The 24,568-nt window shown below is 44.7% G+C and overlaps 1 protein-coding gene across 1 annotated transcript in view; it reads right to left on the bottom strand.

Annotated features, from left to right (window-relative positions):
• Positions 1-24,568, bottom strand: part of LOC137324450 (ALK tyrosine kinase receptor-like) — a 693,114-nt gene that overhangs the window by 229,859 nt on the left and 438,687 nt on the right. Inside the window, exons 5-6 of the mRNA XM_067988728.1 lie at positions 7,260-7,393; positions 2,861-2,992 (exon numbers count right to left, since the gene is read on the bottom strand). Coding sequence (XP_067844829.1) covers positions 2,861-2,992; positions 7,260-7,393 — 266 coding nt within the window. The remainder of the gene's footprint in view (positions 1-2,860; positions 2,993-7,259; positions 7,394-24,568) is intronic.

Below are 24,568 nucleotides of genomic sequence, written 5' to 3'. Positions count from 1 at the left end.
ACAAAAAGTTTTTTTTTCAAAGTGCTTAAGATTCCAATAGGAATTAGCTCATAGATAATTTTATTATGAATTTTCATACCAGAGCTATGAACAGAAGTTGATTTCTGCATGACTGTTTTCAAAATGTTTTCACTGCTCAACTAATTATGCAAGCTCACTAGAATTACAGGAATATAGAATTACTGAGAGTAATTTTTGAAGAGGCTGATCAAATATATTTGCTTCAATTGATGTAACTTAAGGCAACAATAATAATCATAAATGAATTTACTTTTGGAAACAGATTACATTTTTAACAGTTTACTTAGTCTCCATTGCTCTCCTTCTGTTTAGGATCACCTTGGGGATAATCCTGGATAAAGGCTTTTCATTATGTAAGTGTAAGTGGGGGGGGAGGAGGAGGAAGGGTAGTTCTTGGGGGAAGATTGCCATGTTCAATATAAACATTACTCAGGTGACATTTGTCAGGATTGGTGTATAAGTCACACCTGCCTCTTTGCATTACATCTGCTAAATATATGGAGCAACGCGTATATTATTGTGACTTTTAACCAAAGGGTTAGCCAAAAAATTAAAATGTGAGTCATGCCTTGTAGAGAATGAAAAATATGTTTAAAGTCTGAAATAATTCCCCCCTCCCTGATATTTCACTAACTGAAAAGCTCCATTGTTTACTCTTCTTCTAATTTCCTTCTTTCCCTAGATGACTGGGGAGCAAATACCTATTCTTGACACTACTCTCAGCAATCCGGCTGAGATGGGAACTTGTAATGGGAAACTATGGATCGCAACCTGTGTCTTATGTCTTTCTGGCAAGATGTTTTAGCCATTGGACCACTAAATGATTATCTATAATCAAGGCTGGTACTGTGTGTCAATCCACAGTTTCTCTTTAATTGCGATAGAACCCAGATTACCTTTAGTAGCCTTACAGTGTAAGGTACCTTATAAAAGCACAGCCATTTTACGTGGATTTATCTCTAGATTACCTACAGCACCAACTCATGATTGTCTTTTACATAGAATTACATAAATTTACAGCACAGAAATAGGCCATTCGGCCCAATTGGTCTATGCCGGTGTTTGTGCTCCACACGAGCCTCCTCCCTCTCTACTTCATCTAACTCTATCAGCATATCCTTCTATTCCTTTCTCCCTCATGTACTTATCGAGCTTTCCCTTAAATGCATCTATGATATTCGCCTCAACTACTCCATGTGGTGGAAAGTTCCACATTCTAACCACTCTCTGGGTAAAGAAGTTTCTCCTGCCTACGTTTCTTATACATCTGCCTTCCTCATGTCCTTGTAGTGTGCCTCCACACATCTGCCTCCCTCCTGTCCTTGTAATCTGCCTCCACACATCTGCCTCCCTCACGTCCTTGTTTGTGTTGTCTGCCTCCACACACCTGCTGGCTCTTATTGTCAATGTGAGAGTCAGGAAACTTCTAGGGGGCAAATCAGATTAGTTTCCAAAATCACAGATTCAAGGAGAAATCCTAAGGGTATGGTGCTGGATTCTGCAGCATTGTTAGAAACTGAATTCTGACACTATGGCCTTGAAATTACCATATGAAGTTTCTCCTGAATTCCTTATTGGATTTATCTTATATTTATAACCTCCAATTCTGGACTTCCCCAGAAGTGGAAATATCTTCTCTAAGTCTTCTTTCCTGATAGTTATAACCTCTCAGTTCTGGTATCATCCTTGTAAATCTTTTTTGCACCTTCTCCAGTGCCTCTATATCCTTTTTGTAATATGGGGACCAGAAGGTCACGAGGCTAGTCATGTTAATTACAAAACTTATAAGAGTGATAGTAGTTTGTACATACTTTTGCTTATAAATCTGTATACATGCACTTGTGTACCTCACCACTGCTTGCACAGTTAGTCAGTCCACCTGGCCATCGCATCAAGGGAAGAAATGAGCATAGATCAGGTGATTTCTTACAATAATGGAGGGAGAAAGTCAGAGAGCGCATTAACCTGGCTCCCAAACAGCATGGGCAAAGAGCTAGGAGAATGCTGCCTGCCTACCTTTCAGCTGAATGTTAGCCAGATATGCTTAATGAGAAAAGGAAAAAACGAAATTACTCACAAAATTGAGTGGACAAAAGACTAATGTATTACCCGGAAAAATTCTGTGGAGTGGTTAAGTAAGAGTTTGTTGAGGGTTCTATGAATGCGGAGGAATACATAACATTATTGTATGGATAAAAAGGAAAACCATAAATGCAGGAAATCAGTAATGAAAACAGAGATTGCTGGAAATGCATAGTAAGTTATCATCTGGAAGTGAAAAAAGAAGAATATTTTGAGTTATGGCTGATCTGTTGTGTATTGCCAGCATAACTAGCAGATCTCCTGTGCTATTGCTCATGGTAAGTTGGATGGTGTGCTATTTTATAATGACAGAAACGTCATACCATACAATGTGCAACATGTTATTCTGCTGCTAGGGTGGAGATGTGTTTTGATGGCCTATTCCTTTAAGATTTCAAAGTATAATTTCTAGAAGTAAACGCAGCCTGCGGTCAGTGAGAGTTTAATTGTTGTTTAGTGAGGGAAGTTTTCAGATTCAAAGGTGTTTATAAATATCTGATTCAGAAAAAGCAGTATAAAATTTTTATCTGTTTTTAATACTTTGATACTTTGAAGTGTGACAGACTCTGTCAAAATTTTTACACAGATAGATAAATGTAATTTTACTCTCAAGAAGATCAACCAATATAAATTTAAATCAAACAAAAAAGTTCTGCTACTGTCTAACAAAATGGCAGGTCTGCAGCTGTTTTAAACACCCAACACAGCATCAACAGTGACCTTAGCATGCACGTGAAATGAAGATGAATTAACTTACTGCACACCACTCCTTCATCTTCAGCTTTGCTGCACTCGGTGCTGAAATCACAGAGCTGCCTCAGTTTAATAGATACTCCATTTTGACAGATGAACGATCCCTCGAGTGTTGTCCTAGAGCCTGTCAAAGGACCTAAAATACAACCACAAATGGAATTGTACATAAAATGCATTTTATTCTGTACCATAACGTGAGTGATTGATGGATCTTTACTGTACAGCTTCTGCTGAGTACGATGATTGTGACAGGGTTGTCTTTGAGAGGACACAGAGTCACAGCTTCCATAACATATTATTATTATTACTGATTATGTTGATCTAGGAAGCCTAAAAGAAAGGGAAACAAATTGCGTAGACAATATGAGTGAATAACTGTGGTTAGTAGTGTGAAGAAGGCCTCAAATTAAGATGACAGCATTTACACTACTGATCCAAATAGGTGGAAATCACATGAAATATAAAGAGAGAAAAAACAGGTGCATTACAAGAACAACTTGCATTTATATACAATCTCAAACATAGAAAAATGCCCCAAGGCACTTCACAGAGACTTAAAGAGAAACTGGTGCCGTGCTAAAAAAGAAAAGATTAGGAATGGTCAAAGAGATGAATATTCAGATAGGTCTTAAAGGATGAGAGGGAGGTGGAGAGGTTTAAGGGAGGGAATTCCAGAGAATGGGGCCTAGGCAGCTGAATGCACAGCATGAATGGTGGGCGAAGGGAGTGAGTATGAGCAAGAAGCCGGAGTCACAGGAACAATAAGTATTGGAGGAGGTGTTGTAAAGCTAGAAGAAGTTACAGAGATAGTGAGGGGTGAGGGCATTGAGAGATTCAAACACAAGGATGAGAATTTTAATTTAAGGCATTAAGGGACCCGAAGACAATATAGGTCAGCAAAGATAGTAATGATAGGCGAGTGGGACTTGGTGCGGGTTAGAAATTTTTGAAGGAAACGTGAGTGCTGAAGTTGCAAGATTTATTTCCTAGTAGAGTTGGGGCACGCCTCCTCAGCAAATGTTACTTTTCTGGCATTTTTTGACACATTTTCCAGCACTTTCAAGTGAACTGTGTTTAGAAATGTTTTGCCTCACAATAACAGCAGCTCGTGCTAATAACATAGAATGTAATGCTCAAATGGATAAGTCGTCTAGTCTTGTAATAGAGTACAGGGCTCACAAATTCAAAAGAAAGATCAAGATTCTTAATATCCTTACCTATCTGTTTTTTTATTCGTTCATGGGATGTGGGCGTCGCTGGCGAGGTCAGCATTTATTGCCCATCCCTAATTACCCTTGAGAAGGTGGTGGTGAGCCGCCTTCTTCAACCGCTGCAGTCCGTGTGGTGATGGTTCTCCCACAGTGCTGTTAGGAAGGGAGTTCCAGGATTTTGACCCAGCGATGATGACGGAACCGTGATATATTTCCAAGTCGGAATGGTGTGTGACTTGGAGGGGAATGTGCAGGTGGTGTTCCCATGTCCTTCTAGGTGGTAGAGGTCACGGGTTTGGGAGTTGCTGTCGAAGAAGCCTTGGCGAGTTGCTGCAGTGCATCCTGTGAATGGTACACACTGCAGCCACAGTGTGCCGGTGGTGAAGGGAGTGAATATTTAGGGTGGTGGATGGGGTGCCAATCAAGTGGGCTGCTTTGTCCTGGATGGTGTCGAGCTTCTTAAGTGTTGTTGGAGCTGCACTCATCCAGGCAAGTGGAGAGTATTCCATCATACTCCTGCCTTGTGCCTTGTAGATGGTGGAAAGGCTTTGGGGAGTCAGGAGGTGAGTCACTCACTGCAGAATACCCAGCCTCTGACCTGCTCTTGTAGCCACAGTATTTATGTGGCTGGTCCAGTTAAGTTTCTGGTCAATGGTGACCCCCAGGATGTTGATTGTGGGGGATTTAGTGATGGTAATGCCATTGAATGTCAAGGGGAGGTGGTTAGACTCTCTCTTGTTGGAGATGGTCATTGCCTTGCACTTGTCTGGCGTGAATGTTACTTGCCACTTATCAGCCCAAGCCTGGATGTTGTCCAGGTCTTGCTGCATGCAGGCACGGACTGCTTCATTATCTGAAGGGTTGCGAATAGAACTGAACAGTGTGCAACCATCAGCAAACATCCCCATTTCTGACCTTATGATGGAGGGAAGGTCATTGATGAAGCAGCTGAAGATGGTTGTGCCTAGGACACTGCCCTGAGGAACTCCTTTAGCAATGTCCTGGGACTGAGATGATTGGCCTCCAACAACCACTACTGTCTTCCTTTGCACTAATCTGCTATTAGTGTGGGACCCACGTATGTCCCCCAACCTTTGCACACAGGCACAATGTTTTGCCATTTGTACAGAGCTCCAAGGATTCACAATTAACTATTGTGCATGCAAAAAAATGCATTCATGCAAGAAAAATTTTGGGAAGAAAGTTTCCGTAGACTTATAAATGCTGATTTCAATTAGCAAACGCGATACATTGACAGGGCTGGGGAAATGCTGACTGTTACAGTGAAATATTTATGGTTGGCATCTGTGATGTTGTATTAGTAAAGCATATAGTAGTGTTGGTGAATTAGGTTGTAGCATTAGTAAAGCAAACTGTACATAGTACTCGTGAAGAATAGTGTATTAGTTAAGTATGTTGTCCTAGTATTGATGACTTAATGGTATGTTGAAGCATTATTGAAACATGTAGTATTGATGAAGCATGCTGTAGTACTAATGAAGTACACTGTAGCATTAATATTGTATGTTGGAGCATTAATAAAGCAATTTAAGAAACCTGTTGAAGTATTTTGCATTAGTGAAGTACGATGTTGTATTAGTGAAGTATTTATATTAATGAAATATGTCATTGTATTGGTGAAATATATTATAGCATTAGTGAAGCATTTTAGCATTAATAAACAAGTTTTTGGTATTGGTGAAGCATACTGAAGTACATTGAAGCATTAGTGATGCATGTTAGGTACTAATAAGGTCATTTGGAGCATTGCTGAGACATGCTGAGTATTAATGCAAGATGAAGAACTAGTGAACATGCTGAAGCATTAATGAGATAAGATCGATCATTAATAAATAAATCTAAATATTTATGTATTGCACTATAGTATTAGTCAAGTATGCTGAAGTATTAGGAAAATACATGATAACATTAATGAATTATATTGAATTACATTTTAGTTTTAGCGAAGTGTGTTGGAGTATTAATGAGGTATGATATAGGCATATTGGAGTATTAATGAGGTGTGAAATAGTATTCATAAAGTATGCTGAGTGATATTGTAATATTGACGAAAATGTTTAAGTACTGATGTGCTGTGGTACAGTTAATAATGAAGTAAAAGTGATAATACAGTTGAAACACTAATGAATTACATTGAAGCAATAAAGCAAAATTAGTGAATTATGTTAAAATATTCTCGAAGTATTTTGATGCAATAGCGAGGTGTGCTGTAGCATTTATGAGGAATATTGTAAGTAATGTATATTTTAGTATTAGTGAACAAAGCCTTTCCACCATCTACAAGGCACAAGTCAGGAGTGTGATGGAATACTCTCCACTTGCCTGGATGAGTGCAGCTCCAACAACACTCAAGAAGCTCGACACCATCCAGGACAAAGCAGCCCACTTGATTGGCACCCCATCCACCACCCTAAACATTCACTCCCTCCACCACTGGCGCACAGTGGCTGCAGTGTGTACCATCCACAGGATGCACTGCAGCAACTCGGCAAGGCTTCTTCGACAGCACCTCCCAAACCCGCGACCTCTATCACCTAGAAGGACAAGAGCAGCAGGTACATGGGAACAACACCACCTGCACATTCTCCTCCAAGTCACACACCAACCCGACTTGGAAATATATCGCCGTTTCTTCATAGTCGCTGGGTCAAAATCCTGGAACTCCCTTCCTAACAGCACTGTGGGAGAACCTTCACGACACGGACTGCAGCGGTTGAAGAAGGCGGCTCACCACCACCTTCTCAAGGGCAATTAGGGATGGGCAATAAATGCCGGCCTTGCCAGTGACGCCCACATCCCATGAACGAATAAAAAAAAGGTATGTAAGTTTCAGTAAATAATCTAAATTAAGTTTAGTGATACTATGTAAATAAGCTTAATATGTGGATTTTCAACTAAGATTTTGGTTTGGTGTCCAGAGAAACTTTTGAATGGTGAATGTGTGTTAGTAATGAGTTCTTTCTCCCTCCTTTCCTCCATTAATGAACTCTGAAGGCCACACCAACTCCAGTGGATTGTCAAGATAATTGATTGAAAAAGAAAAATAACTTGCCATAAGAAAAAAAATGTATACATTTTTGTTATTTTCAAATTTTAAATGTTTGGTTTGTTGCTGACAGTGTTGGAAACTCATATCTGCAGCACTTTTTTTTAGCAAACCTGAGCATTTACCTTCATTGCAGTTTTTCAGTGTAATTGAGTCCACGGCTGCCAGCTCCCAGCTTCCTCTGCTGTTTCCTTTATATTCCAAGGAGATCCGGAATGACTCTTCCAAGCATCCCACTCTCCCCTGAAGCACTGCCCATCTGTTCCAGTCAGAAATATGTATGAAACAATAGAGAGAAAGAGAGAGAGTAAAAACACTGTGAATCAAATCAGCACAGACACAACATACAAGGCAGAATTGTACCTTTCAACTCAGGTCAGTATTGACTCTGCACACCTACTGATAAAAGGGACTGAATTCACATAGGAGCAGTAATATTTCTGTATTAGTGCAGGCACAGGTCTTTAAATCTACTTTTTACATTAGACTCATAACAAATTAGAACTGCAACACATCAGATGGAATTTTCCTCTGCTTTACTGCCCAAAATTGGAGGGGCGTAGTTTTGGAGGAAGAGGAAAAATGGGGTTAGAATTTTTCTTCCTGCCCGCTTGCAGAGATTTCAGCCATTTGACTCTTCACTACCCCACTACATTTCAACGACAGCTGATTTCCCTACCTCCCAACTGAAGTACGGCTGACCCCAGGTAATATCGAAGGACAGGTGTCGGTTCCTGCTGGGGTATGCGGGGAGACCATTGATTATCACAGAGTCACAGAGAATGTTAATTTGTGAATTTAGTTAAGGCCATTTCACTGCTGCGGGAAGGAAAGAAACCTAATTGAATAGATTCAAATAGGGAGTTGCGGGAGAGATGGCATCAGATTTGGGAAATGACCACGTTAAAGGACATTAGAAAGGAAAGGGAGGTTTTTTGCAACGACAAAGGAGGTAGAGGGCATTTTTTTTGTAGGATAAACTGAGTACGATGAGGCAGACCAGCTTCCATAAGGATGGATGTGAGCATCACTGGTGGGGTCTATCCCAGGCAAGCAGCCTGTAGCCCCAAACAGGAATGATTAAAGAAAAAAAAACTTGGGGGGGTTGGGGGGGAATCAGAGCAATGATGGGGTGGGATAGTCCTGGGAAATCCACCCTCCCCTCTACAGTTTCCAGGCACATGGTGGGTGGGGGGCGCAGGCAGGTGCTAAAGCAGGCTCTCCCCTGCTCCATTCAAATGTGGGGCCCACCCACTGACCACGCAAGCTCTGGCATGAAATTTCAGGGCCCATTGACCCCATTCCTTCCAATGAACCATTTAAAATTTGAACTGTCTTGAACTTTTTCATGAACTGTATGAGGAAAGTGAAGAACTACATGCAAAGTAGTTGAACAAGATAAAACGGTGGGATTCCCTTGTCCCCGACTCTTGGCCTTCCTGACCATTTGACCCTGACAGCAGATTAACAAAAACTGCAACAATCTATCTTACATTCTTCAATCTGACCTATCGTACGTCCCAAGTGACATTACTATGGTCCGAATTGCATTGCAGTTTAAAGTTATAGTTATATGTACTGCAAGGAAGTTATGCTAAACCTTCAAACACTGGTTAGGCCTCAGCTGGAGTATTGTGTTCAATTCTGGGCACCACACTTTAGGAAGGATGTCAAGGCCTTAGAGAGGGTGCAGGGGAGATTTACGAGAATGGTACCAGGGATGAGGGACTTCAGTTATATGGAGAGACTGGAGAAGCTGGGGTTGTTCACCTTAGAACTGAGAAGGTTAAGGGGAGATTTGATAGAGGTGTTCAAAATTATGAAAATTTTTGACAGAGTAAATAAGGAGAAACCGTTTCCAGTGGCAGAAGGGTCGGTAACCAGAGTATACAGATTAAAGGTGATTGGCAAAAGAGCCAGAGGCGACATGAGGAAACATTTTTTTTACACAGCGAGTTGTAATGATCTGGAATGCACTGCCTGAAATGGTGGTGGAAGTAGATTTAACAGTAACTTTCAAAAGGGAATTAGATAAATACTTGAAGGGCCTCCTCCTATGCTGTACCTATTATGACACTATTGAATGTACTCTGGGTGTGGGACTTCAATGTCCATCAACAAGAGTGGCTTGGTAGCACCACTACTGACCGAGCTGGCCGAGTCCTGAAGGACATAGCTGCCAGACTGGGCCTGCGGCAGGTGGTGAGCGAACCAACACGAGGGAAAAACCTACTTGACCTCGTCCTCACCAATCTACCTGTCACAGATGCATCTGTCCACGACTGTATTGGTAGGAGTGACCACCACACAGTCCTCATGGAGACGAAGTCCCGTCTTCGCATTGAGGACACCATCCAACGTGTTGTGTGGCACTATCACCGTGCTAAATGGGATAGGTTCAGGTCAGATCTAGCAGCTCAAAACTGGGCATCCATGAGGCGCTGTGGGCCATCAGCAACAGCAGGATTGTATTCCAGCACAATCTGTAACCTCATGGCCCGGCATATTCCTCACTCTACCATTACCAACAAGCCAGGAGATCAACCCTGATTCAATGAGGAGTGCAGAAGAGCATGCCAGGAGCAGCACAGGCGTACCTAAAAATGAGGTGCCAACCTGGTGAAGCTACAACTCAGGACTACATGCATGCTAAACAGCGGAAGCAACATGCTATAGACAGGGCTAAGCGATTCCACAATCAACGGATCAGATCAAAGCTCTGCAGTCCTGCCACATCCAGTCATGAATGGTGGTGGACAATTAAACAACTAACGGGAGGAGGAGGCTCTGTAAACATCCCCATCCTCAATGATGGCGGAGTCCAGCACGTGAGTGCAAAAGACAAGGCTGAAGCGTTTGCAACCATCTTCAGCCAGAAGTGCCGATTGGATGATCCATCTCGGCCTCCTCCCGATAGCCCCACCATCACAGAAACCAGTCTTCAGCCAATTTGATTCACTCCACATGATATCAAGAAACGGCTGAGTGCACTGGATACAACAAAGACCATAGGCCCCGTCAACATCCCAGCTGTAGTGCTGAAGACTTGTGCTCCAGAACTAGCCGCGCCTCCAGCCAAGCTGTTCCAGTACAGCTAAACACTGGCATCTACCCGACAATGTGGAAAATTGCCCAGGTATGTCCTGTCCACAAATCCAATCCGGCCAATTACCGCCCCATCAGTCTACTCTCAATCATCAGCAAAGTGATGGAAGGTGTCGTCGACAGTGCTATCAAGTGGCACTTACTCACCAATAACCTGCTCATCGATGCTCAGTTTGGGTTCCGCCAGGACCACTCGGCTCCAGACCTCATTACAGCCTTGGTCCAAACATGGACAAAACAGCTGAATTCCAGAGGTGAGGTGAGAGTGACTGCCCTTGACTTCAAGGCAGCATTTGACCGAGTGTGGCACCAAGGAGCCCTAGTAAAATTGAAGTCAATAGGAATCAGGGGGAAAACTCTCCAGTGGCTGGAGTCATACCTAGCACAAAGGAAGATGGTAGTGGTTGTTGGAGACCAATCATCTCAGCCCCAGGACATTGCTATAGGAGTTCCTCAGGGCAGTGTCCTAGGCCCAACCATCTTCAGCTGCTTCATCAATGACCTTCCCTCCATCATAAGGTCAGAAATGGGGATGTTCGCTGATGATTGCACAGTGTTTAGTTCCATTCGTAGCCCCTCAGATAATGAAGCAGTCCGTGCCCGCATGCAGCATGACCTGAACAACATCCAGGCTTGGGCTGATAAGTGGCAAGTAACATTTGTGTCAGACAAGTGCCAGGCAATGACCATCTCCAACAAGGGAGAGTCTAACCACCTCCCCTTGACATTCAACGGCATTACCATCACCAAATCCCCCACCATCAACATCCTGGGGGGGGTCACCATTGACCAGAAACTTAACTGGACCAGCCACATAAATACTGCGGCTACAAGAGCAGGTCAGAGGCTGGGTATTCTGCGGTGAGTGACTCACCTCCTGACTCCCCAAAGTCTTTCCACCATCTACAAGGCACAAGTCAGGAGTGTGATAGAATACTCTCCACTTGCCTGGATGAGTGCAGCTCCAACAACACTCAAGAAGCTCGACACCATCCAGGACAAAGCAGCCCGCTTGATTGGCACCCCATCCACCACCCTAAACATTCACTCCCTTCACCACCGGCATACTATAGCTGCAGTGTGTACCATCCACAGGATGCACTGCAGCAACTCGCCAAGGCTTCTTCGACAGCAACTCCCAAACCCACGACCTCTACCACCTAGAAGGACAAGGGCAGCAAGCACATGGGAACAACACCACCTGCACGTTCCCCTCCAAGTCACACACCATCCCGACTTGGAAATATATCGGATTATAGTTCAACAGCTTTATTTGAAATCACAAGCTTTCGGAGCTTTGCTCCTTCATCAGGTGACTCACCTGACGAAGGAGCAAAGCTCCAAAAGCTTGTGATTTCAAATAAAGCTGTTGGACTATAACCTGGTGTTGTGCGACTCCTTACATTTGTCCACCCCAGTCCATCACCGGCATCTCCACATCATGGAAATATATCGCCGTTCCTTCATCGTCGCTGGGTCAAAATCCTGGAACTCCCTTCCTAACAGCACTGTGGGAGAACCTTCACCAGACGGACTGCAGCGGTTCAAGAAGGCGGCTCACCACCACCTTCTCAAGGGCAATTAGGGATGGGCAATAAATGCTGGTCTCGCCAGCGACGCCCACATCCCATGAACAAATCAAAAAAAACTATGCAGCTTGCCAATTTTCTGCTCCTGTCCTTTGGTTCTGTGATCACAGTTTAAGTTAATAATCTGGTTAAATTTACATTATCCATACCCATCATCAATTTAAAGCTAGAACACATCCCCTCTTGATCTTTTTTTCCAGTGAGAGCAAATCTGTCTGTGTGTTCTGATAACTTAGCATTTGAGAAATCTATGATTGTCTTGTCGAAATGTTTCTCAATCCATTTGAAATTAGGATGTTTAAAACCGCACCCAATATGGTCTCACCAACAAGTTGCAATAGGCTGAAATAATATGTTTCAACTTCTAATTAAATGTCCTTTGTCGGTCATGATTATCCTCAATGCAGTAGTTTTGCATTGACTGGAAACTTTTATTTCTGTCCAATTTTTTCCTTTCCCCTATTCTTCTGAAAACATTTACTCCTTTGCTGAGGTATGATTAAGAAGGTGGCAGTCACCCAGGTGGCTTAAATTCAAGTGTAAACCTTGACGCAAGTCTCAGCAGGTTTTCTGATTGTGGAAGTTCATTACAGTCAAGTCTGATGTCCACATCCAAAGTCAACACAGATGCACTATAAGAAGGAATCACTGTATAATATTCAGAGCAGGAACTCTAGCTGATTTTCCCAACCCCAATCAACTGCATCCAATTATATTGCCTCTACTGTGCCGTTAGGCAAGGGTTCGAACCAAGGACCTTCCTGGTCTATATGTCTCAGATGGCAACTTTATCTTTGAACGATCAAGGGAGCTTGACTGGATACTCTTAATGAATTGATAATCGTACCCAAATCTTTTTCCTTCTCTATTTTTGCTGTTGAACATCCATCAATTGTTTGCTATTGCCAGTACCCACATGCATCAACTTAAATTTTTTCCACATTAAATTCTATTTGCTATTTCTTAGGGGTCAACTGACTTAATTTATCCAGACCCCAATGTATGATAGCGATTTCTCCTACACTGGACAGCTTGGTGACATAAACAGACACAGTAATTTTACTTGAAGTACTCTCCTCCACATGATCCTAAACAGAGAACTCTGTAACTCTATAAGTTATAGCCCAACCAGCCATATCTTGACAGTGGATCATCACCTTCTGCTTTCTATTACCATGACAATTTTCAATCTATTGTTAACATCTGGTACTGCTTCTCCTTTAAAAGTTTAAGTTGCAGGACTTTATTGTGTGCAGGAAATGCAGCATGGAGCTGTTCCACTGGGCGTCATTTTAGCACCCGCCATCGGGTGCGTTCCTGGCGGGGGGGCTCTGAAAATCGGAGAATCCCTGAGCTGGACCGGAGCCCGCCTCGAACCCGCGCACTTCCGGGTTCCCCGCTGACGCGCCGGCGTGCGCGCGCAGCCCCCGCTGGTGGGAATCCCGCAGGCAATTAAAGCCAACGGGGTGCCACTTGAAAGTATTTATTTAGGTATTTCAGGTCATTAACTGACCTGATTAAGGGATTATGTGAGGAGGGGTGGGATTTTAGAGCAAACTGGGACTGTTTCCCACACTGGGGGAATCACTCCCAGGTCAAATGGACGTGTTGCAGCTGTCAGCCTGTGGCAGCTGCAAAGGTCCATTTGACAGGTGGGGGGGGGGGGGGGGGAGACCCTCACCCATTGCAGGAGGCCACTCTGTCACTTGGGACAAAGTTTGGCCTCCACCACCCTCCTCCTGACGGTCAAAGTTACCAACCTGCACACTTACCCCGGGGTCCGGAGACATGTACCTTCCTTGCGGACCCCTCAGATGTACATCTTGCGGATGGGGGCCGCCGTAGCTGCAGTCATGACCTCCTCGGAGGGCGAACAGCATCACCAGCCTCACCAGCCTCGCCATCCACACCGTCCACCTCTGACACGTGGAGCTCCACAACAGAGCGCTGTGACACATCCACCTGTACAGCAGAAGGGAGGGCTACCGCAGAGGGAGATGTGTCGCAGAGGGCACTACCCTCGCCACAGGGTCCACAGACCGAGGCTCAGCCTCCTGGACCTCTCTGAGCAGCAGTGCACACGGAGGCTCAGAGTCACTCGACATGTAGTCGTGGACATCTGCAGCCTCTTTCATGCCGAGCTGCTCCTGGCTGGCCCGAGCACCATCTTCTTACCTGTCGCTGTCAAAGTCACCAATGCCCTCAACAACTTCTCCTCCGCATCCTTCCAGGGTGCAACCGGGGACATCACCGATGTCTCTCCGTCGTCTGCGCAAAAGAGCCCTGCAAATACACCTACACCCACTCTGCAGTGACACAATGGGTGGCATCAGTTGTGGGTCCTCATAGTGATCCTCAGGATAGGGCATTATTGCACAAACCAGACAAGATTCGCAAAGACATGGCAGTAGTGGTGCCAATATAAGATGTAGTGTGAGTTGGTCAGAAATTCAATATAAGTAACAACCATGACAAACCCTCAAACACCCTTGTGCATCCCCTTCATGCTCACGACACGTTTGCCTTACGCTGCCTGCTGCACATATGTGATGCATGCCCTGTGGCTGCAGCACAGGTAGTGGCAGGTTGAGTGAGGCTGGCCGTGAAAGAGATGCACGAGAGGGTGAGTATGAGATAGAGCCATGAGATTGTATGAGGATTGGGTTGAGTGGTAGTGGCGGGATGAGTACTGGCGAGGTGAGTAGGTTGCGCTGGTAACCTCCTCTGCCACCTCGAGCCAGGCCTTCCTGGTGGCAGAGGCAGGCCGCTTCCTCCCACACGCCGGGAGGAAGATCTCTGTCCTCCCCCTCCTCCTCACCCCATGTATTGATATCTGGAGTGAGGCATCATTAAACTGGGAGCAGCCTTCCCCCTGGGCTGCTCCATGCTGTAATTTTTGCTATTTGTTGCAGCATCTGTCAGTGGAGGACTGCCCCTTTAAATAGAGCGCCTCCAGCTGACAGGTCTTACTGCGCATGCGCAGCCCGCCCGACGTGCAGATCAGCAATGGGGAACCCGGAAGACAAGGTAAGTGATCCAATTAGTGGATTGTCTGCTACAATCGCGCGGGAAGCTGACTAATTTCACCGGGCGCGTTACCCACGCGCCCGATAGCCCCCCCGAGAACCCGCAGCCCTGCTAACATCGGGCCCACTAGCTCCCTTGCCTCAGCCACCTCTGGGATTTCCTGCCAAATATGGACGCGTATGTTCAAAATTAAATGTTAATGATGTAAATACGTCATCTGACGTGCTTTGTCATTAACTCCTTAGCAACATGTTAAGAACAGCAATGCATTAATGGCATTCAGTGCTGCTAAGATAGCGAAGGCAGGGAGCTAAAATTTATAGAGCACTATGGCCAGGTGGCGATTGACTATATTTTGGGAACTGTGAGAATGTGAAAAAAAACAATTAAACTTTCTCATCTTTCACTATCACCACTGGCTCCATTACAGTGCAGCAGATGTTGCAGTGATTTCCTTCTCCTCATCCCAAGGTGAATGACCTGGTGGGATAGGAGATGTTGCTGGGAGCCAACACTATTATTATAATTAGACTGACCCTGGAAGATCTGGAAGTCGGATAAAGAGAAAAAACCTGCAAATGTTGAAAATAAGAATATAAGAAATAGGAGCAGGAGTAGGCCCATGAGGCCCCTCGAGCATGCTCCGCCATTCAATAAGATCATGGCTGATCTTCGAATTCAACTCCACTTTCCTGCCCGATCCCCATATCCCTTGATTCCCCTAGAGTCCATAACTCTATCTATCTCAGCCTTGAATATACTCAATGACTCAGCATCCACAGCCTTTTGGGGCAGAGAATTCCAAAGATTCACAGCCCTCTGAGTGAAGAAATTACTCCTCATCTCAGTCCTAAATGGCCGACCCCTTATCCTGAGACTATGCCCCCTAGTTCTCGACTCTCCAAACAGGGGAAACAACCTCTCAGCACCTACCCTGTCAAGCCCCCTCAGAATCTTATATGTTTCAATTAGATCACCTCTCAGCATCTTCTAAACTCCAGAGAGTATAGGCCTATTCTACTCAATCTCTCCTCATAGGACACCCCTCTCATCCCAGGAATTAATCTAGTGAACCTTCGTTGCGCTGCCTCGAAGGCAAGTATATCTTTCCTTAGGTAAGGAGACCAAAACGGTACGCAGTACTCCAGGTGTGGTCTCACCAAAGCCCTGTACAATTGTAGTAAGACTTCCTTACTCTTGTACTCCAACCCCCTTGCAAGAAAGGCTAACATGCCATTTGCCTACTTTTTGTGTTTCTTGTACGAGGACCCCCAAATCTCTCTGAACACCAACATTTAACAGTTTCTCATCATTTAAAAAATATATTTCCCTACATTATACTCCATCTGCAACCTTCTTGCTCACTCACTTAACCTGTCTATATCCCTTTGCAGACTCTTTGGCTCCGATATTAGCAGGGAGGCGGGATGGCAGCGGGGGGCGCGATTGGGCAAACCCGCATGAACCAAACTTACCGTTTCCGATGCAATTGCACGTTGACTGATAGTGATTAACGTCCTCTCCGGGTTTCGCGCCCGGCAGCTAGCCTGATTGACAGGCTGGCTGCTGTCAGGAGCTGCAACGCGAGGGGTGGGGGTGGGAAAGAGAGAGAGCGAGACGTCATCCGGTGCTGGACTGGAAGACCGGGGGTGGGGGGGGGGGGCGGAGAGGGGAAGATCAGGGGAGGGAGAAGGGAAGATCGGAGGGGGAGAGAGGGGACGATCGGGGGGGAGAGAGGGGACGATCGGGGGGGAGAGAGGGGACGATCGGGGGGGGGAGAGGGGGGACGATCGGGGTGGGAGAGGGGGGACGATCGGGGGGAGAGGGGGGAAGATCGGGGGGGAGAGGGGGGACGATCGGGGGGGAGAGGGGGGACGATCGGGAGGTAGAGAGGGGACGATCGGGGGGTAGAGGGGAAGATCGGGGGTGGGGGAGAGAGGGGACGATCGGGGGGGGAGAGAGGGGACGATCGGGGGGGAGAGAGGGGAAGATTGGGGGGGAGAGGGGAAGATTGGGGGGGAGAGGGGAAGGTCGGTGGAGAGAGGGGAAGATCGGGGGGCAGATCGGGGGAAGATCGGGAGGGTGTGATCGAGGGGACATTGGGGGGAGATTGGGAGGGTGAAGAGGGGGACATCGGAGTGGGGGACATCGGAGCAGGTTTCAAAGGTAGGTGCATTTAGTGTTTTCATTTCATTGCATGTTTTTTTATTTAATTTATCCCTGATCTGGCCCTTCATGCCTGGTGAATCAGAAGCGGTGGGCAAGCCGTCCAGATAAGTTAAAAATCTTTCTAATCCCTTAATCTGTCACAGGTAAAGTGCCTTAAATACCTCAATGAGGTACATTTGGCTCTTTAACTGTCATCCCGCCGACTTTAATTGCTGGCGGGACTTCCGGTTTCGGGTTGCCCGCGCACACACAGGTGGGTCCCTGGGAAACTCGGAAGCCGGCAGGTTGGAGCCAGCTTCCGAACCCGAACAGGGTCTGCGTGATTTTCGGAGCCCCCCCGCCCCCATCGCCCCCACATTTGCCTCCTAAAGTCACCCACTTTGTGTCCTCCTCACAGCTTACTTTCCCACCTAGCTTTGTGTCATCAGCAAATTTGGATACATTACACTCGGTCCCTTCCTCTAAGTTATTAATATAGATTGTAAATAATTGAGGCCCAGGCAACGGTCCTTGCGGCATCCCACTAGTTACAGCCTGCCAACCTGAATCTGGAATAGAAATACAAAGTGCTACAAATATACAGCAGGTCTTACAGCAATTTAATCTCGCTAGGGATGGGCAATAAATGCCGGCCTTGCCAGCGACGCCCACATCCCGTGAACGAATAAAAAAAAAATTCACTCTTTTCCAATGGAGCTGTTTTAAGAAAGAAATTACTCACGTTTACATAGTGCCTCATCACATCCTCAAGTTGTGTCAAAGTAATTTATAAAGAATCAATTATTTTTCAAGTACAATCACTTATGATATGAGGGCAAACATGGCAGCCAACCGCAAGGTCCCACAAAGAGTGAATGAAATGAATGATCAGTTAATCTAAGCTGACACTTCAGTGCTGTTTATACTCCAACCAACATCACTAAAAGAGATTATGTGGTCATTTGTCTCACTGCTGTTTGTGGGATCTTGCTGTGCGCAAATTTATGTTTTCCTACATTACAACAGTGACTACACTTCAAAAGTACTGGTGGTGAAGGGCCTTGAGATGTCCTGAGGCTGTGAAATACACGATATAAATGCATGCTTTTTCTTTCCATCTTTTAATTCATTTTTTGTTCCTGTATGTTGAGGGAGGAATGTTGTCTAGGACACCAGGAAAACCCCTGCCATGGGATTTTTTTAATCCACCTCAACAAGGAGACAGGGCATTGGTCTAATGCCACATCCAAAAGACAGCAGCTCCAACAATTCATCACTTCCTCACAACTGTGTTTACCGTTGGACAGTCTGAGTGAGATAACCTTTGTATACCATCCAGCACTTCTCAGTTCTTTCCAGGTTTTTTTTTAATACATTACCAGGATATTAAACCCATTAGCACCTCTTTGTGTGAATATATGGCATATTTTGACTGGTGACTCTTACCTGTTTTTTCCCCTCCCCTCTTTGTTCTGTGGTTACTCTCCTTTCACTCTTAACCGGCTGTTATCTTGACCACAGTCCAACTTGACCCTGATCTCACTCCCAGTCCCACAGACGGACCTCATTCGCACCCCACCCAGTCCAGATTCTGATCTCAGTTCCCACAATTTGGCGATGATCCTCATGTCACTCCTAGCACTAAACCTGATTGAAATGTAGAATTTCTAATCAATTGATATCAATTGATGACGCAGACAGAAAATAAAAAATCAACAATACTGATATTATGAATTTTGTTCATTACAACCCAAGGGGGATTTTCAGACTCCTACTCTTTGTAATGTAGCATGCTGGCTTGAATATTTTATGGTTACATGTTCTTTCATATTTAAAAATTGCAGTCTTTTTTTAAATGATGAAACGGAATAGTTTTCAAATAAACACAGGGGGGGTGAATTTCCACGGGATTTCTCCAGCTATAACTTCTGTGGAAGAGCCATGGAAACCCCGGGAAAACCGCATAAACACCATTTACGTCCTTTTCCAGGGTTTCTGCAGCTCTTCTGCCAAAGGTACGATGGACAAGCAGAAGAACCGCGCCCCCCCCCCCCGGCTTGGAAATTCACCCCCAGAATGTTACCATGATGAACTGTTTAGTTAATTAAAACATACTGCACAATATACTTATGCTTGAATACATTCTAACAAGAAGCTGTCAGTGCTGTCAGCGGGTGCACTACAGAGGCCGCTCAGAAATATTTTCACTGCACTTACTGCCAAAGAACTGCCTTACAGAGTGTGACGTATTGTACTTTGGGACGCTACACTGCTTGATTTTAGTGAGCATGGAGTACAGCCATGGGAATAGGATTAGGCATGATTCAACATCAAGTCATGAATGATCAAAAACTTTCTTCAACTTATTTAAGTTTTAATTGGTTTAATTAAATTTAATTTAATTAAACACAGACTTAAGGTAATTGGTAAAAGAGCCAGAGGTGAGATGAAGAGAATTTTTTTTAAGCAGCGAGTCATTATGATCTGGAATGCACTGCCTGAAAGGGTGGTGGAAGCAGATACAATAGTAACTTTCAAAAGGGAATTGGATAAATACTTGAAGGGAACAAAATTGCAGGGCTATGGGGAAAGAGCAGGCATGTGGGACTAATTGATAGCTCTTTCAAAGAGCTGGCACAGACATGATGGGCCAAACTTTTTTGTTGTAAGGTTCTATGGGGGAAATAAATTTGATAAGGGTCTGTTTCGGGCGGGAGTAGCGCGATGCACTAGCACCCCACGCCCGACGGGCCTTAGCAGGCAGGACGAAAGTTTCGACCCACCCGAGGACTTATTTGCAATCAGCGTTTCATTCCAGGCCTTGCACATGGAATCAATGCAATTTGCACTTTCCACCACTAGAGGGAGCTCAATCTCTTAAAGGGAGGATGTTTCTTAGAAATCTCTTAAAGGTAGCTGGTACCTATTATTTGCCGAAAATAACAGTCTACTGTCTGCATGGAGTCTGAACGGAGGTCAGACATCGCACACATAAAACACAGATGCAGGTCCCATTCCTATGTTTACTCACTGATGAGTTATGTTAAAACATTCAATAAAGGTTGTGCACTACTAAATCCCACATCCTCCAATCTGCAAGCCAGACCTCACCAATCTGCCGATCTGAGTTGGTACCAGGCCTGTGAGAGTGCATGTACCAAGGTTCTCTGCTGATGTACCAGAGACCTTGGGTGCAAGAGGTGGACAGAAGGAGGGACATCCTATATCCACAGGGGGGGCAAGAGGCCGTCCAGACATATATCCAAAAGGCAGTGGGAGGCAGCGGGGGACAAAGTCAATGACAGGCTCACAGCATCATGAACATGGATGCAGTGTAGTAAGAAGTTCAATGCCTTGACATGACTGGTCAAGGTGAGTGAGGTCAACTGTCAAGTGGCGTCTCCTACCAACAGCACCACAGACCACACCTCCCATCCTCCACATACCAATAAACTCTTTCCATCAGTACTTAACTCTTCCAATCAGATGCTTCCTCTCACCCGTACATATTACCACTGTTTCAAGCCACCTACCCACAATTCACAGGCCACACATACTGGCAGCTATTCAATCATGTCAGGTACATCACCCAGACACACGTCCCGCTTTCTTGCAGGAGAAGGTGGCGCATAGCAAGTGGCAGCAAGTGGCAGTGGCATTTAGCCCCTCGAGCCTGTTCCGCCATTCAATGAGATCATGGTGGACCTGTGACCTAACTCCATATACCCGTCTTAGCCCCATATCCCTTAATGCCCTTGGTTCACAGAAATCTATCAATCTCAGATTTAACATTCACTAGCACTGAGCTAGCATCAATTGCCGTCTGCAGAAGAGTGTTTCAAACGTCTCCCATCTTTTGCATGTAGAAGCATTTCCTAACTTCACTCCTGCATGACCTGGCTCTGAATGTTAGATTATTTCCCCGCGTCCTAGTATTGCAGTCTAGGAGACCTCCGAAAACAGTTACAAATGTCTCGGCAGCCAGAAGCAATAATCCAGCCACTAACCTGTAAATCCTGCATGGTCCCTTTAAATAGCACTGGTGGGGGGTCCTTCAGGCACTCAAAGATATGTTCAGATGGTCGGGGTTAAGACTGTGTGTCGAGTTGAGAGTTAAGTCCCAAAACGGTGTCTATCGCTTTAAATCATACCGATTGAAGCCATTTTCTCCCCACTTTACATGATTCCAGCGTTCGTTATCTGTGCTTGCGCTAACTCCTATATCAAGATGGTGTCTGCCACACGTCACGCAGGAAATGTGCGTGTGCATCCAGACGCCATCTTAGATGTTGGAGATGCCGTGTAGCGTCAAAACAACGGGCACTATATGGCCCAATTTAGTGCCCTATGATTCTATTTTGCTCAGGTTATGCTAAAAACTCTGTACCCTAACCTTTGCTCCCTTACCCGTGCCCAGGTGTTCCCTCAAACTGAACACAAGACTTTGCAACCTCGTCAGCCTTGACTCAGAGGTATCATTCTCACCTCTGAGTCATAAGGTTTTGAGTTCAAGCCCCACTCCAGAGACCTAAGCACAGAACCTAAGAACATAAGAACATAATGTAGCCAATTGGATACAAAATTGGATTGACGACAGAAGACAGAGGGTGGTTGTAGAGGGTTGTTTTTCAAACTGGAGGCCTGTGTCCAGCGGTGTGCCTCAGGGATCGGTGCTGGGTCCGCTGTTATTTGTTATTTATATTAATGATTTGGATGAGAATTTAGGAGGCATGGTTAGTAAGTTTGCAGATGACACCAAGATTGGTGGCATTGTGGACAGTGAAAAAGGTTATCTAGGATTGCAACGGGATCTTGATAAATTGGGCCAGTGGGCCGATGAATGGCAGATGGAGTTTAATTTAGATAAATGTGAGGTGATGCATTTTGGTAGATCGAATCGGGCCAGGACCTACTCCGTTAATGGTAGGGCGTTGGGGAGAGTTATAGAACAAAGAGATCTAGGAGTACAGGTTCATAGCTCCTTGAAAGTGGAGTCACAGGTGGAAAGGGTGGTGAAGAAGGCATTCGGCATGCTTGGTTTCATTGGTCAGAACATTGAATACAGGAGTTGGGATGTCTTGTTGAAGTTGTACAAGACATTAGTAATGCCACACTTGGAATACTGTGTACAGTTCTGGTCACCCTATTATAGAAAGGATATTATTAAACTAGAAAGAGTGCAGAAAAGATTTACTAGGATGCTACCGGGACTTGATGGTTTGACTTATAGGGAGAGGTTAGATAGACTGGGACTTTTTTCCCTGGAGAGTAGGAGGTTAAGGGGTGATCTTATAGAAGTCTATAAAATAATGAGGGGCATAGATAAGGTAGATAGTCAAAATCTTTTCCCAAAGGTAGGGGAGTGTATAACGAGGGGACATAGATTTAAGGTGAGAGGGGAGAGATACAAAAGGGTCCGGAGGGGCAATTTTTTCACTCAAAGGGTGGTGAGTGTCTGGAACGAGCTGCCAGAGGCGGCCAGAGGCAGTAGTAGAGGCGGGTACAATTTTGTCTTTTAAAAAGCATTTGGACAGTTACATGGGTAAGATGGGTATAGAGGGATATGGGCCAAGTGCAGGCAATTGGGACTAGCTTAGTGGTATAAACTGGGCGACATGGACATGTTGGGCCGAAGGGCCTGTTTCCATGTTGTAACTTCTATGATTCTATAAGAAATAAGAGCAAGAGTAGGCCACATGGCCCCTCGAGCCTGCTTTGCCGTTCAATAAGATCATGGCTGATCTTCGAACTCAACTCCACTTTCCTGGCCTATCTTCATATCCCTTGATTCCTTTAGAGTCCAAAAATCTATCAATCTCAGTCTTGAATATACTCAACGACTGAGCATCCACAGCCCTCTGGGGTACAGAATTCCAAAGATTCACAACCCTGTGAGTGAAGAAATTCCTCCTCATCTCAGTCCTAAATGGCCGACCCCTTATCCTGAGATTATGCCCCCCGAGTTCTAGACTTTCCAACCAGGGGAAACAGCCTCTCAGCATCTACCCTATCAAGCCCTCTCAGAATCTTATGTTTCAATGAGATTACCTCTCATTCTTCTAAACTCATTCGACTCAATCTCTCCTCAGAGGACAACTCTTCATCCCAGGAACCAATCAAGTGAACCTTTGTTGCACTGCCTCTAAGGCAAATATATCCTTCCTTAGGTAAGGAGACCAAAACTGCAGCTTTGGTGTGGTCTTAACAAAGCCCTGTACAATTGTGACAAGACTTACTCTTGTACTCCAACCCTCTTGCAATAAAGGCCAACATTCCATTTGCCTTCCTAATTGCTTGCTGTCCCTGCATGTTAACTTTCTGTGCTTCGTGTACAAGGACACTCAAATCCCTCTGAACACCAACATTTAATAATTTCTCACCATTTAAAAAATATTCTGTTTTTCTATTCTTCCTATCAAAGTGAATAATCTCACATTTCCACATATTATATTCCATCTGCCACCTTCTTGCCCATTCACTTAACCTGTCTATATCCCTTTGTAGACTCTTTGTGTCCTCTTCACAGCTTGCTTTTCCATCTAGCTTTGTATCATTATAAACTTGAATACATTACACTCGGTCCCTTCATTTAAGTCATTAATATAGATTGTAAATAGCCCAAGCACTGATCCTTGCGGCGCCTCACTGGTTGCAGCCTGCCAACCTGAAAATGACCTGTTTATTCCTACTCTCTGTTTACTGTCTATTAACCAATCCTCTACCCATGCTAATATATTACGCCCAATCCCATGAGCCCTTATCTTGTGTAACAAACCTTTGTGAGGCACCTTATCGAATGCCTTTTGAAAATCCAAATATACTACATCCACTGGTTCCTCTTTATCTACCCTGCTAGTTACATCCTCAAAAAACTCCAGTAGATTTGTCAAACACAATTTCCCTTTCATAAAACCATTTGACTCTGCCTAATCATATTATGATTTTCTAAGTGCCCCGATACTACATCCTTAATAATGGATTCCAGCATTTTCCCGACGACTGATGTCAGGCTAACTGGCCTGTAGTTCCCAGTTTTCCCTCTCCCTCCTTTCTTGAATAGCAGTCTTACATTTGCTACCTTCTAACCCACAGGGACCGTTCTGGAATCTAGGGAATTTTGGAAGATCACAACCAATGCATCCACTATCTCTGCAGCCACCTCTTTTAGAACCCTAGGATGTAGGTCATCAGGTCCAGGGGATTTGTTGGCTTTTAGTTGCATTAATTTCTCCAGTACTTTTTCTTTATTAATATTAATTACTTTAAGTTCCTCACTCTTGTTAGACCCTTGGTTTCCCCACTATTTCTAGTATTTTTTCATGTCCTCTACTGTGAAGACAGATACAAAATATTTGTTTAACGTCTCTGTCATTTCCTTAGTTCCCATTAGAATTTCTCCTGTCTCAGCCTCTAAGGGACCCATGATTGCTTTTGCTATTCTCTTCCTTTTTACATACTTGTAGTTGCTCTTACAATGTGTTTTTATATTTCTTGCTAGTTTACTCTCATCTTCTATTTTCTCCTTTATCAATATTTTGGTCATCCTTTGCAAGTTTCTAAAACTC

The sequence above is a fragment of the Heptranchias perlo genome, chromosome 8, assembly GCF_035084215.1.
Source record: "Heptranchias perlo isolate sHepPer1 chromosome 8, sHepPer1.hap1, whole genome shotgun sequence".
NCBI lineage: Eukaryota > Metazoa > Chordata > Chondrichthyes > Hexanchiformes > Hexanchidae > Heptranchias > Heptranchias perlo.
Note: the sequence above shows the minus strand (reverse complement) of the source record. Positions and strands in the feature narration are given on the sequence as shown.